Consider the following 11,892-nt stretch of genomic DNA (forward strand, 5'->3'; position numbering starts at 1 on the left):
TTAGTATCTGCTTTTAACGTATAATATACTAAAATTAGATGAGATGGCAAATTAGTATTAGAATAACAAATATATTCGTCAGTATTAAAACAAACTTTGAAAACAAACATTATCACAATTCCAATTTTTGCTTTTATTGTCAAATGATAATTATCATTTGTGAAAAAAAGAAACTAGGATCATGATGTGGATAGGGTTAATATTATGTTTAACATTAACATATTCACTGGTTATTGTATTGACATTATATCCATGAAAATTATTTTAATTATTTCAGTTCATATAACAATTATCCTTAGCACTATGAAATCTTTGCGACTTTTGAAATAAAAACCCAAACATTTAGCAGGACAATACTATACTGATCCTCTTAGAACAATTGACGTATTTTTATAATGATTCTTAAATTTATGATTTTCATGCTTTCCACCATTAATAATAATTCATTGTAGTAGTTTTTAAAATCATGATAATTACTTAAGATTTTTTATAAATTTACTCAAAATTAATCATTATTTATGAAGAAAAAAGCCAAAGGCCTTTGTTAGTGTAAATTTTATTTATATCTAATCCTTTTAAAGAATAAATAAATAGTCAAGAAATAATACAAATATATTTGTTATATATATGTATATATTAAATAATAATATACGATTTCTTTATAATAAAAATTGCTGATAGAATTGAAAATAATTCTCTATACTTGAAATGGAAGAGAAAAGGATTTTCGACGGCCAATCAGCTGTTTGCTCTGATAAAACAACAAGAATATATTCATAATATAGACAAAGTTCATTGGTTCTATAATCGATCTGGTCTGGTTTGCTGACTCTGCTGACTTCATTAGAAGTTAGGAAATCGTCAAGACCCCCATAAAGATCAAACTCTTAATACACAGTACTTCCACAATGAAGTCCAATTGAATAGCACAATTCAGTTGTTGATACAACCAACTAAAAGCCACAAAAATAAATTAAATATTAAAGTTTATTATTGCATAGACAAAAATAAAGTTATGATCTCATCACACACAATACTTGATGCGGACTTGATTTACTCGAGCAAAAAGAGCACAACTAACTACGCTAATTTCAATTAAATTCATATATTTGGACTTGGCAAAGAATTAAAAGATATATATATATATATAAATACACTTATACGTATTAGATGAACTAAGCACAGTGAGTTTGATGGCATATCCTCAAAGCAAAAAAATTGTGAATAATATTCTTATGTATAAATGCTGATGAGCTAAGCGGGACTCTCGAGTAAAGTTAGCGATGAAACTGAGCTGGGCGAGGAGCGCAATTCACAGAGCTCCTCCATGAGATCGCGAAAGAGCATCGGATTCACATTGACGCTGACCTTCATGAGGAGAAACCAATCGCCGATGGTCAGATTCCTGAAGACATGCTGCACATGCTGTTTGGTCATGAAACGCAACTGGCTGCGAATCATTAGCTCCCGGAGAGTACGACTCATCATCATGGCCAGACGACACACCAGATTCAAGCCGGACATAATGGCCATGAGGAGGAACCAACACCAGAGGCACACAAAGATCTTCTCGTTCAGAATGTTGAGTGGCAGAATGCAGAGATTATCCATGATGCTGGCCGTGCCACTGGCTCCGTATTTGAGGACCTCGCACTTGGCGATCTTGGGAAAGACCTGCGACGAGATGCGATTCCAGCGATCCCAATCGTACAGCGGAATTGTGGCCAAGGCATGCATGTACTTGCTCCAAAAGCCATTGAGGAACACCTCCAAAGCCAAAATATTAAGCATCTAAACAGAGAGAGAAGTGTTAACAAAAAATTAAGGAGGAGAAAATAAAACTCAGCTACTCACGCTGATAAGGAAATTGAGGAGTTCGCAGAACACATATTTGGCCATATAGCAATAGTGCATATCCTCATAGTCGGTGGTGAAATACTTCACGAGCAATCGCAGTCGTGTGTTGTAAGTCTGCTCGGAGAGCAGAGCTTCGCCCACCTCGGAGCACAGCTGCTTGAGACGCTGCCCCTCCCACACCTTCCACAGGCAAGACGGAAAGTAGAAGACAAACGATTGAAACAGCAGCAAGATGATGACCCACTGATAATACCGCAAATATTCGCGCTGCGTCTGACCCCGTAGCTCCGGACCCACGCCCTCGGCTATGGCCAGAGCTCGGGCATATTCCTCATTGTAATCGGCCAGGCGTCGCATACTCAAGCGACCTGTTGTCGGCGATGGCTTCGGTTGGCTTGGCAGCGGTTGGCGTTCGCTGAAATTGTCCAGCTTAAGGATGTAGGTGCCCATGGTCCAGCAATAGGATTGCACATAGTTGATGTTTTTCTCCTCGCTGATGCATTGAATGGGATCGCCAAAGTATTGGCGTGCCGATAGCAGCAGCGAGCAGGTCAGCAGGATGACAACGGTGCACTTGGAGTGAATGGTGAAAACGGCATCGTAGATGCGTATCGATTTAAATTGCAGATATTTTGATAGTGGCTTCACTGCCGAATACATTTCATTCGCCTCTGGAAAGAGCTCCCCAACAACTGTGTCCAATTCTCAATGCTCCGCCAGCTGCCAGAATTCTTCTCGACGTTCTCTTGTTAGCTTATTGATGATTGTTGTAATCCTTTTCTTGTTTTTATTTGTTTTTCCTAAATTTTACTTGACTTATGCTTTCTCTTTCTGTGACACGGTTGCAACTTTAGAACTTGCACATTAACTTGACAGCCTTGGGGAAGCGACAAAAACGAAATGTTGATTGTCGCTCGGCTTTACATATTTTGTTAGTGCTGCCCCTCATCATTGGATGTACAACTTTACATTTTTCGATAGCATAATTTTTAACTCGTTTTCGTTGTGTTTCCGTTTTTTAATTCACTAAAATGACAGATGTCGATAGCCAACCCGAATTAATGTAATGTCTAGAAGCATTGAAAATGTGTTGCATACTTTCAGGCGCATGCAGCAAATTCAACGTGCACTTTCTCTAAAGCATACTTTTAGGTGTTGACTGTAGCTTTGCAGTAGCTTGAATTTGTTTTTTTCGGAACTGTTTCCAAATAAAGAAGGTAGCTCTAGAAGTTAAGGTAAACTTTATAATAGCTCCTCATTGGAATGAAACTTTTTTTTAATATTATTTAAAATGTAAAGACAATATGTAACTGCAGGCATTCCAATCTATTTGTATTGCATACTTTTAGGTGCTTGTTCAAACAAAAAGTTGTGCAGAAAACAATAGACATAATTAGATATTCTGTATTACCTAGAAAAAAGTTATAATACACATAATTAAACACACTTTTTCTATTTTACATTTTATGTTTTTTATTACAAAAAAAATACCACGCTGAGGCGAATGATAGTAGAAAAAAAGGAATGCTCTTAATGACTAATGTGTAAGCGTTCACATAACTCTTGTGGTTTATTCAGCCTTAATTAATTTATTTATTTTGTGCGCCCATCACGTCGTCCTCTGCCCGAAGTTCAATTGCCAATTAGTCCAAGTTCAAGAATCCAATTATGGAAGGTATCTGTAATTAGCATAAAATCATTAAGTACGCAACAAATACACAACAACAACAAAAAAAAAAAATACATAATAATAGCAAAGTACATGTACGCATAAGCTAATTAGCATAAATCAATTTAATTTATTTTGTTTTTTGGCCATGGGCCATGGGCGCGTAAAATGACACCCAAAAATGTCGCATTAAACATAATAAAACAATATGCAATAACAAACAACAACAGCGAGGGCATAAAGCAAGTCTCTAAAAAACATTTCGCATTTTGTTTTTTTTTTGTAATGAGTTTGTTTAGGTTTATAAATTAATTAAAATGTCAAGTGACATATAGTTTTAAATACCATTTCCGATGCATTTTGTAATTGATTTGATTATTTTTTTTTTTTTATTCTGGTCAACAAAAGTAATTCGTGACGTCTTTTCAAATTGTATTAATTTTGATATTTATTTCTATTCAAGTGCACTTTTAAATAGAATAGAAATAATAACATGTTTGTTTCAGAGATTTCTCTGTAGAAAATTTACCACAAAATTGTGTTATTAAGCAAATTTTAATCACACTCAGGTTGAGTGAGCAAACCTTCACAGCTATCGAAGTGAATAACCTTTTAGCTGTCAGCTGTGAATCGACAGTACTCAAACGCAATTAGCATTATTCATTCTCTTTTTTTTTGTGTATGTTTATTCAACTTTTTATGGAGTAACGTAGAAGTAATAAAAATCATTTGGCCCATTACAAACACAAAAATTCGAAAAGGTAAAAAAGCAAAAACAAAATACGGTGTTCCCTGAACTTGACCTCCATGGCATTCAAACACCAGCAACAACACCAGCAACAACAACAACAACAAAGTGTTGAATTTGTGAACACGTCACGAATTGAAATTGAAGTCCAAACACACAGAGATGACGACGACGCAGCTGGCAAACAACGCTGATCATGCGCAGAACTCGAAACGAGGGTTTAATAAATTTTATTTATTTTTTATTTTTTGTTTTGTTGTTTGCTCTTTTTGTTGTTGTTTTTGTTCTTGTTGTTGTGTGGCTGTTGATCGCAAGCCGCCTTTGTGCGTATTTCTGGGTATTTGTAAATAATTTTGTGGCTTTTGTCTTTTTATATTTTGTATTTTGGGGGCGCCTCATCAAACCGCATGCGGAAGTTCTTGAGATGGGAACGAGAAGAGCTTGATAATTATGTATTCCGTGTTGTGCTGGTATCTATTGACGATAATTTTTGGAGTCGTTGAGCTGCTTGCTGTTGTTCGTAATTGTGACTTGCCATTTTCATTTTTCTCAACATGTTCCGCAACGTTGGCCACCATAATAATTAAGATACTGGAGCGTACAGTCTAAGATACAACCCATACAAGCCATTTGTGATATTCTTGAGATACAACTCGTAGCCCAACTTGTTAGCCCTACAAACGAGCCAAAAGCTACAGCGAAAGATACATTTTCAGATACAAGCCAACGAGATACATATTCGTAGATACGTTCGTAGATTTGTTGATTTGCCTGGCGACCAAGACACAAAGCGATTGTTATAATTTATGGCATTATGTCTGCCATTATTGTTTATGAGCAACGCTTTGTGTACGAACTCATTTTTGAGTAGCTCAACCCATTGTAACCGAGAGCAATTATAGAAATTTAATTTGGCCAAACGTTTAGTGGAGCACTTAGTCAGACAGTTTAGTTAGTTTGGCTACAATGCAAGAAACTCATACTTAACTTATTTATGCCCAGCCATTTGTATTTGTCTATTCAATTTGCTGCGGCGCCACTCAATGGACATTGTGCAAAGTTCAGTGGCTTTTTCAATTATGACACGATCTAAACACGAGTCTTAATATCTGTGACTAAGAAATGTTTTGTGACTTCAGATTATTCCGTGTTTAATTGTTTCGATATATGAAATTATGTTTTAAATTGGTTCGTCTTAATAAATATACATTCAGTATATTCTATTTAGTATATCTTCCAGTTGTTAGTAATATATTTAATTTCAAGTTCTCTAGTAAAAGGACAGTTTCTTACAATTCTAATAAAAGGGATTTTTTATATTAGAAAACAAGTAAGAAAGCTACAGTCGAGTGTACTCGACTATGAGATACCCGCTACCCATTTTGAATAAAAGATATATATTTTGCAGTATTTTTCTCAAAATATACCGAACATGCTGAAAAAATACTAAAAATATACCAAATGGTATATTTGGTATGACGATATAGTATCGCATTCAAAATATACCATAAACGGCACAATATACCAGATTGTCAGCCAAAGCAACTAAGACCCCTAGTAAGTAGGCGTTTTTGCCCATACAAAAGTATTTCTTTAATAACTTCGACAATTATTATCTGATCGCAACCAACCGCAGGAATCATAACTACTATAACAATTATTGTATATACCAAAATTCGCAACTCTAGCTTTAAAATTACGCTTGCTATTCGGTTTTTTTTTATTTGAGGAGGCAGAAGTGGGCGTGGCCAAAATTTTAAGCAAACTTGATCTGTGCGCAAACATAACAAATGCTGTCAAAAAAAAATTATAGTCCTATCTCTTATAGTCTCTGAGATCCAGTGTTTCATACGGACGGACGGACAGACACACAGACACACAGACGGACAGACGGACATGGCTAGATCGTCTCGGCTATTGATGCTGATCAAGAATATATATACTTTATAGGGTTGGAGATGCCTCCTTCTACCTGTTACATACATTTCCTGTCGACACAAAGTTATAATACTCTTCTACCCTATAGGTAGCAGGTATAATAAGGTATATTTTGTATAGTAACTTCAATATTACAACTTCAACTTTATATTCAACTTAATTTCTTTTTTTAGTGTATTCTATTTGGTATATTCTTCATTTAGTACGTAAAAACAGTTTATTAAAATTACAGTTTTCATCATCATTTAGTATATTCTACTTAGTATATCGTCCAGATTTTAGAAATTTAATGAATTTGATTCCAATTGTTCGTAAAACACGAAGGAAAGCTACTTCAAATATAACAAATAATATACCGCAAAAATACAAAAATATACCGAAGGCTTTATATGGTTTATAGATGAAGTACTGCATTCAAAATATACCATAGAGGTCAAAATATACCTGATTATTTTAAAAGCCTTATCTTGGTCGTATATCAAATGATCTTGAAATTAAAATGTGGAGATTTTAATATTAAAGAATAAACAAAGAAATATTCTCTAACACGTTCTTGTTGCTACCCAAAGTAATATATATATTATAAAAATGTTTATTTATTTAAAAATATATCATATTTAATTGTAGACTCTTTTGCTCTTTCTTTCAGCTGCTTATTAAGTGTAAAGCTAATGTAGCATCACAATCTAGACTTTAATCACAGTGATCAATTAATCGCTTGAGGGAATCCCCAACGAGTCATCATCTGTAGCAATTGCAAATGTAAAAGTACGCTCAACTTTATACATATTCATTGACCTTATAGTTAGTACTATATATGCGATATGAACTGAGAGCAAAAATACGATAATATATTTTCGAAATTAACTAAATAACTTTTAGTATGTTTCATTGGGCAGAATATCTGTACGATAAATCTTAAATGCGACTTTACAAATAATTGCTGCAATAAACAAGAGTATACAATTGTATATCTATTATTATTATTCATGCTTGTTTAATAGTGTTTTATTACCAAGTTGAATAGATGCACCAAGTTGTTAGCAATGCCTCCTAACAAAAAAAAACGTGTTTCTAACATTTCGAATTGAAGTGAACTTGTTAATTAAATTCTTGGCTGTCACTTTGACCCCAGACTAAAAACGACCTTGACTGTGGCCTGATCTACAAGTATACACATACATACATACATATATATATCTCTTATATAGTAGAGTTATAGATGTATTTAGCTGTTGATCGGGGCGCTTAATTAACGTATGAGTGATAAAAGATGAGAAGCTGCACATCTAAAATGAAATTAAATAGAAACAATTGGAAGCGCAGTTTCTGCACACACACACGCAATAATTCAAATTAATTTGATTTCTAAGAAACTAGTCTGAATTCGTTTTGTTTGCTAGATAAATATCAGACTATAACTAATTTCTTTCATATTTCTTTTTTGGGTAAGATTAATTAATAAATGATAAGTCAAGGCGGAAATCAAATAACAGCTTTGTTCAAATGTCGTAATGCTAAATATTTCCGATTTTCTTGTAAGCTTGATTTATGGCCCAAAGCGCGATCATTAAATATGTTAATATTATAGTAAAACGTGATTTATGCTCTCTTTGTTTGCCATGCGACAACACCTTGACCGTGTGCCATGGTAAAGCTGCTAATTAACCGCGATCCAAACCACAGCAGCACCACAGCAAAAAAAAAGCAAAATATTGAATTTTTATTGATTAGCGGTGGGATGTGAAAAGTGTGGCCAACTCCTTAACAAACTCACCTTGGTAACAAAGTCATCCTCTGGTTGTTCGTTGGGTGGCGCCATTGCTGCAGTTACAGTTTTGCAAGGCAAAAGTTACAGTTTGAGATGCCGCTACAGTTGCAGATGCAGTGTAAGTACGTTTGCGAGTGCTAGAACCTAACTTAGTTGCAGATGAGTATAATTTGCACAAGCAGTCCATAAATTGTCATTATTTTATGTAATGCACTTCGAACGCGTTCACACAAACAAAAAAAAAAGCAAAGCAAAACTAAATAAAATACAATATTTAGTTGAGTTCTAGAGGGGGATCTTTTAAGCTCGATTTGTGAACCGTATCGTCTTGCGTTTAACTTTTAACTGAGAGACAAACAAAAACGCCGATCGCCAGCAAGTTCAATGCGTTTGCCAACGACTCGTCGTCGGTCGCTTCGTGTCGCGCTTCGGGTTTGTTCGTTGACTTCGGCTCTGTGTGGCTTGAGGTAGGTGGCGAGGTGCACAGAAAAGTGGGCAGGGCGCAACGAAGCTGCTAGCTGGTGTGTTCTGTCGCCTTGTTGGCAAAACTGGTTCTAGTTCTGTTCCGTTTTAGCTCATACACAAACACGCACACACACACACCTTGCGTTTGGTTCTAAGTTTGGATTCTTGTTGTGTAAACTCCCAGATGCCCAGCAACAGGTTGACGTGCCCGCTTTTTATGCTTTATGCTTTTATGTTTTATGCTTTTGATTTTATGTTTGTTGTTGCCCCGTCTGTGCTGACATCACTTGAACTTGTCGCTTGAACTTTGCGCCAGAAGGTAACTCAGACTCTGTGCATGTGTGTGTGGGGCATTTGAATTGATTGAACAGCAGCCTGCCACAGTCGCTTGACATTGACCATAAGTGGTCAATAGACACACACAGCTGCTAGTCATGCAACACTTGGGTGCAGCGAGCAGATCGCATGTGTGCCACACTGTTGCAACGCCCTTGAAACGTGCAACGCTGCACTGCACACACACTCACACACACACACACACAATCTGCACACATAAGCTAAGCGCGCGCGTCTCACTTTGATTCACGTTCTTGTCGTTGTTGTTGTTGTTGTTTTTGTAATGCTCTGCCCCAACTACGGAGCATGTTTGCTATGTTATCAGACCCTTGCATCCCTGTTATCAACTTCAGGTAATTTTAATGTAATTATGTCACTTGTAAGTTGCAATTGCAAAACAATCAGCTGCCACTTAAAAAGAGACTGCTTCATATTGGATTAATAGCAAACAAGATTACAGTGAAGAGTATTACAACTATTACAACATTTATATAGTTAAACTAAAGACTGCACCTTTAATAATCAAAACTAATTACAAATTATAAAACAAATGATAGATAATTTCTCTATATGATATGTTTCATCTACATATCTATTGAAAATATGGGATTTTAGCAGAAAATACTCAATCTTTTAATTTATTTTATGAAATTTAATCAAAAATAATAAATCAACTTAAGAATATTGAAATTATTTTTTAATTAAAGATTGATTCCAAAAGAGATCTAGCATACATTTTGTTAAGTCTTTTTATGTTAACAATATTCAAATTTTGTTGTTATAATATTTCCAAATAATAATTAGCTTTAAAAAGCCAATGTCTCAATATATATTTATATATTTAAAATAAGTTTAAAATATATTTAAAATAAGTTCAACTTGTCTCTTCTATTTTAAAACTTTTTTTTTTAATCTTAATTATTTTCATAAGAAAAAGTCCAAGGAACACTGTGAAATCAGCAATTACGTCAATGGAAACTTGTTTTTTAAAAAATTCGATATTAAAAACAAAAAAAAATGAATTGAGAAAAAAACGGTAATAACGTCATACAACAAGTATATGGTAGAGCATCTGAACCGATGATTGCATACAATTAGAATTTTGCTTTATGATCGAATGTGCAACAAGTTGACAAACAGCTTGATGGCCAATGGTTTTGAATTTGATTTTGAATTTGATTAGAAGCCGCCACAGCAGCTTTGAGGCGTAACTAGTAGCACTCGTATACCCTGTAAATAAGAAACTAAGATAAAGCTACGATAGACTATTCTAACAAGATTTGTCGAAAGACAAATGAAATAAAAAACAGAAATGAAATAAAGAATAAAAATTTCCAAAGAAATGAAATGAAATTAAATTAAATGAAATGGAATGAAATGGAATGAAATATAATGAAATGAAATGAAACGAAATAAAATGAAATAAAATGAAATGAAATGGAATGGAATGAAATAAAATGAAATGAAATGAAATGAAATGAAATGAAATGAAATGAAATGAAATGAAATGAAATGGAATGAAATGGAATGAAATAGAATTAAATGAAATGAAACGAAATAAAATGAAATAAAATGAAATGGAATGAAATGAAATGAAATGAAATGGAATGGAATGAAAAGGAATGAAATAAAATGAAATGAAATGGAATGGAATGAAATGAAATGGAATGAAATGAAATGAGCAGTAAATTAATGTAATGAAATGAAGTGAATTAAAATGGAATAATTTGAAATGAAATGAAATGAAGTGTAATGGAATGAAAAGAAATTCAATAGAATGAAATGGATTGAAATGGAATAAAATGGAATAAAATGGAATGGAATGAAAAGAAATTGAATAGAATGAAATGGATTGAAATAGAATAAAATGAAATTAAATGGAATGAAACGAAATTGAATGACATGGAATTAAATGGAATGAAAAATAAAATAATAAAAAATGGAGTGGAATGAAAATAAATGCAATAAATTGAGATTAAATGAAGTAAGTACAGGGTATCTCAGTGTCGAGCTCAGACAGTTGAGACTTCTAACTAGTTGGTTTCGTTCAAGTTGATATTTTCATTTTTCTAGTTCGAGTTCGAGTTTCAGTTTCAGTTTCAGTCTGAGTTTTAGTTTAAGTTTCATTTTAAGTTCAATGCAAACATGAAAATCGGTTGTAGGCCCGATTGTAGACCTGGCCAAAATGAGCAGAGCTCGAAATGCTTGACTAGCCGGGCCAGTCACAGCCATTCATAGTCCAATAATTATCAAAACTTAAGTAACTACGTTTTGTGTGTAATTAAATGCGAAGCATTTCAAGGCCTCCACACAATCGCACACTCACATTCACACACACGCGCCCGTTTGGCTGTCAGATTAATTATGTATTTGTATTTTGATTAAAAATTTGCACGACCCCCTAAAATGCGCTTACATCGGATTATAAATAATAAATCTGAGACTGCTCTAAATACGCTCTGATGGCTGAAGCTGTCATGAGCTCAACGTTCTGCAAAATGATGATGATTACTTTAGTAACCATTCATTCATTCATTTGCCCGCCCATCCATCCATCCATCTTAACCGTGGCTGCCAAAAGTCACCAAGGGATTAGAAGAAGGAGCCTTAAGAATGCACGACGTCAAAATTATATCTTAGCAACGCTTTGCTTAATTTCATATCTAATTATATGGAGGATTTTCGTGATTCTTTAATCAACTCATTGTTGCACAACATTATTTAATATATATCATACTAAAATGAATTGAATGCATACAAATTTGAAATTATTCCATATATTATTTCTATAATATTCAATTATTTTAGCGTTGCGCTTTACGATTTTCTTTTTTTTTGTTTTGTTTGCTACTAATAATTGACTTTTCCTGCCTTTAGCCATTTAATTAAATTGTGCATTATTTCTGACAGTTTTATATGTTGTAATTGAAGCCATAATTGATTTGTGAACAGCGAATAAAAATTATATGTTATACAAAGCAACTCATTTTAAATACGTGAGTGTATTTGAGAAGAGGAAAATTATCTTCTTTTAATGATTGAGGCAGAGTGTTTCCAAAAGTGTCTTCTCAGAATTATGAAGGTTTTATTTCATAAACAAAAAAACCA

The 11,892-nt window shown here is 34.0% G+C and overlaps 1 protein-coding gene across 1 annotated transcript; it reads right to left on the reverse strand.

The window, feature by feature from the left end:
* Positions 1-1,097: 1,097 nt before the first annotated feature.
* LOC132796891 (innexin inx5) lies at positions 1,098-2,885 on the reverse strand. Its single transcript, XM_060808237.1, has 2 exons — positions 1,855-2,885; positions 1,098-1,791 (listed from the first exon to the last, which is right to left on the reverse strand). The coding sequence occupies exons 1-2, from the start codon at positions 2,515-2,517 to the stop codon at positions 1,255-1,257; spliced, it is 1,200 nt and encodes a 399-aa protein (XP_060664220.1). The 5' UTR covers positions 2,518-2,885; the 3' UTR covers positions 1,098-1,254.
* Positions 2,886-11,892: the final 9,007 nt, after the last annotated feature.

The sequence above is a fragment of the Drosophila nasuta genome, chromosome X, assembly GCF_023558535.2.
Source record: "Drosophila nasuta strain 15112-1781.00 chromosome X, ASM2355853v1, whole genome shotgun sequence".
NCBI lineage: Eukaryota > Metazoa > Arthropoda > Insecta > Diptera > Drosophilidae > Drosophila > Drosophila nasuta.

What these genes read in the sequence shown, in the direction of transcription:
- LOC132796891 (XM_060808237.1), bottom strand. Translation starts at nt 2,517, where the DNA reads ATGTATTCGGCAGTGAAGCCACTATCAAAATATCTGCAATTTAAATCG. An exon ending in TCCTCAATTTCCTTATCAGC is followed by an intron (nt 1,792 to 1,854) that starts GTGAGTAGCTGA and finishes CTCTCTGTTTAG; the next exon opens with ATGCTTAATATTTTGGCTTT.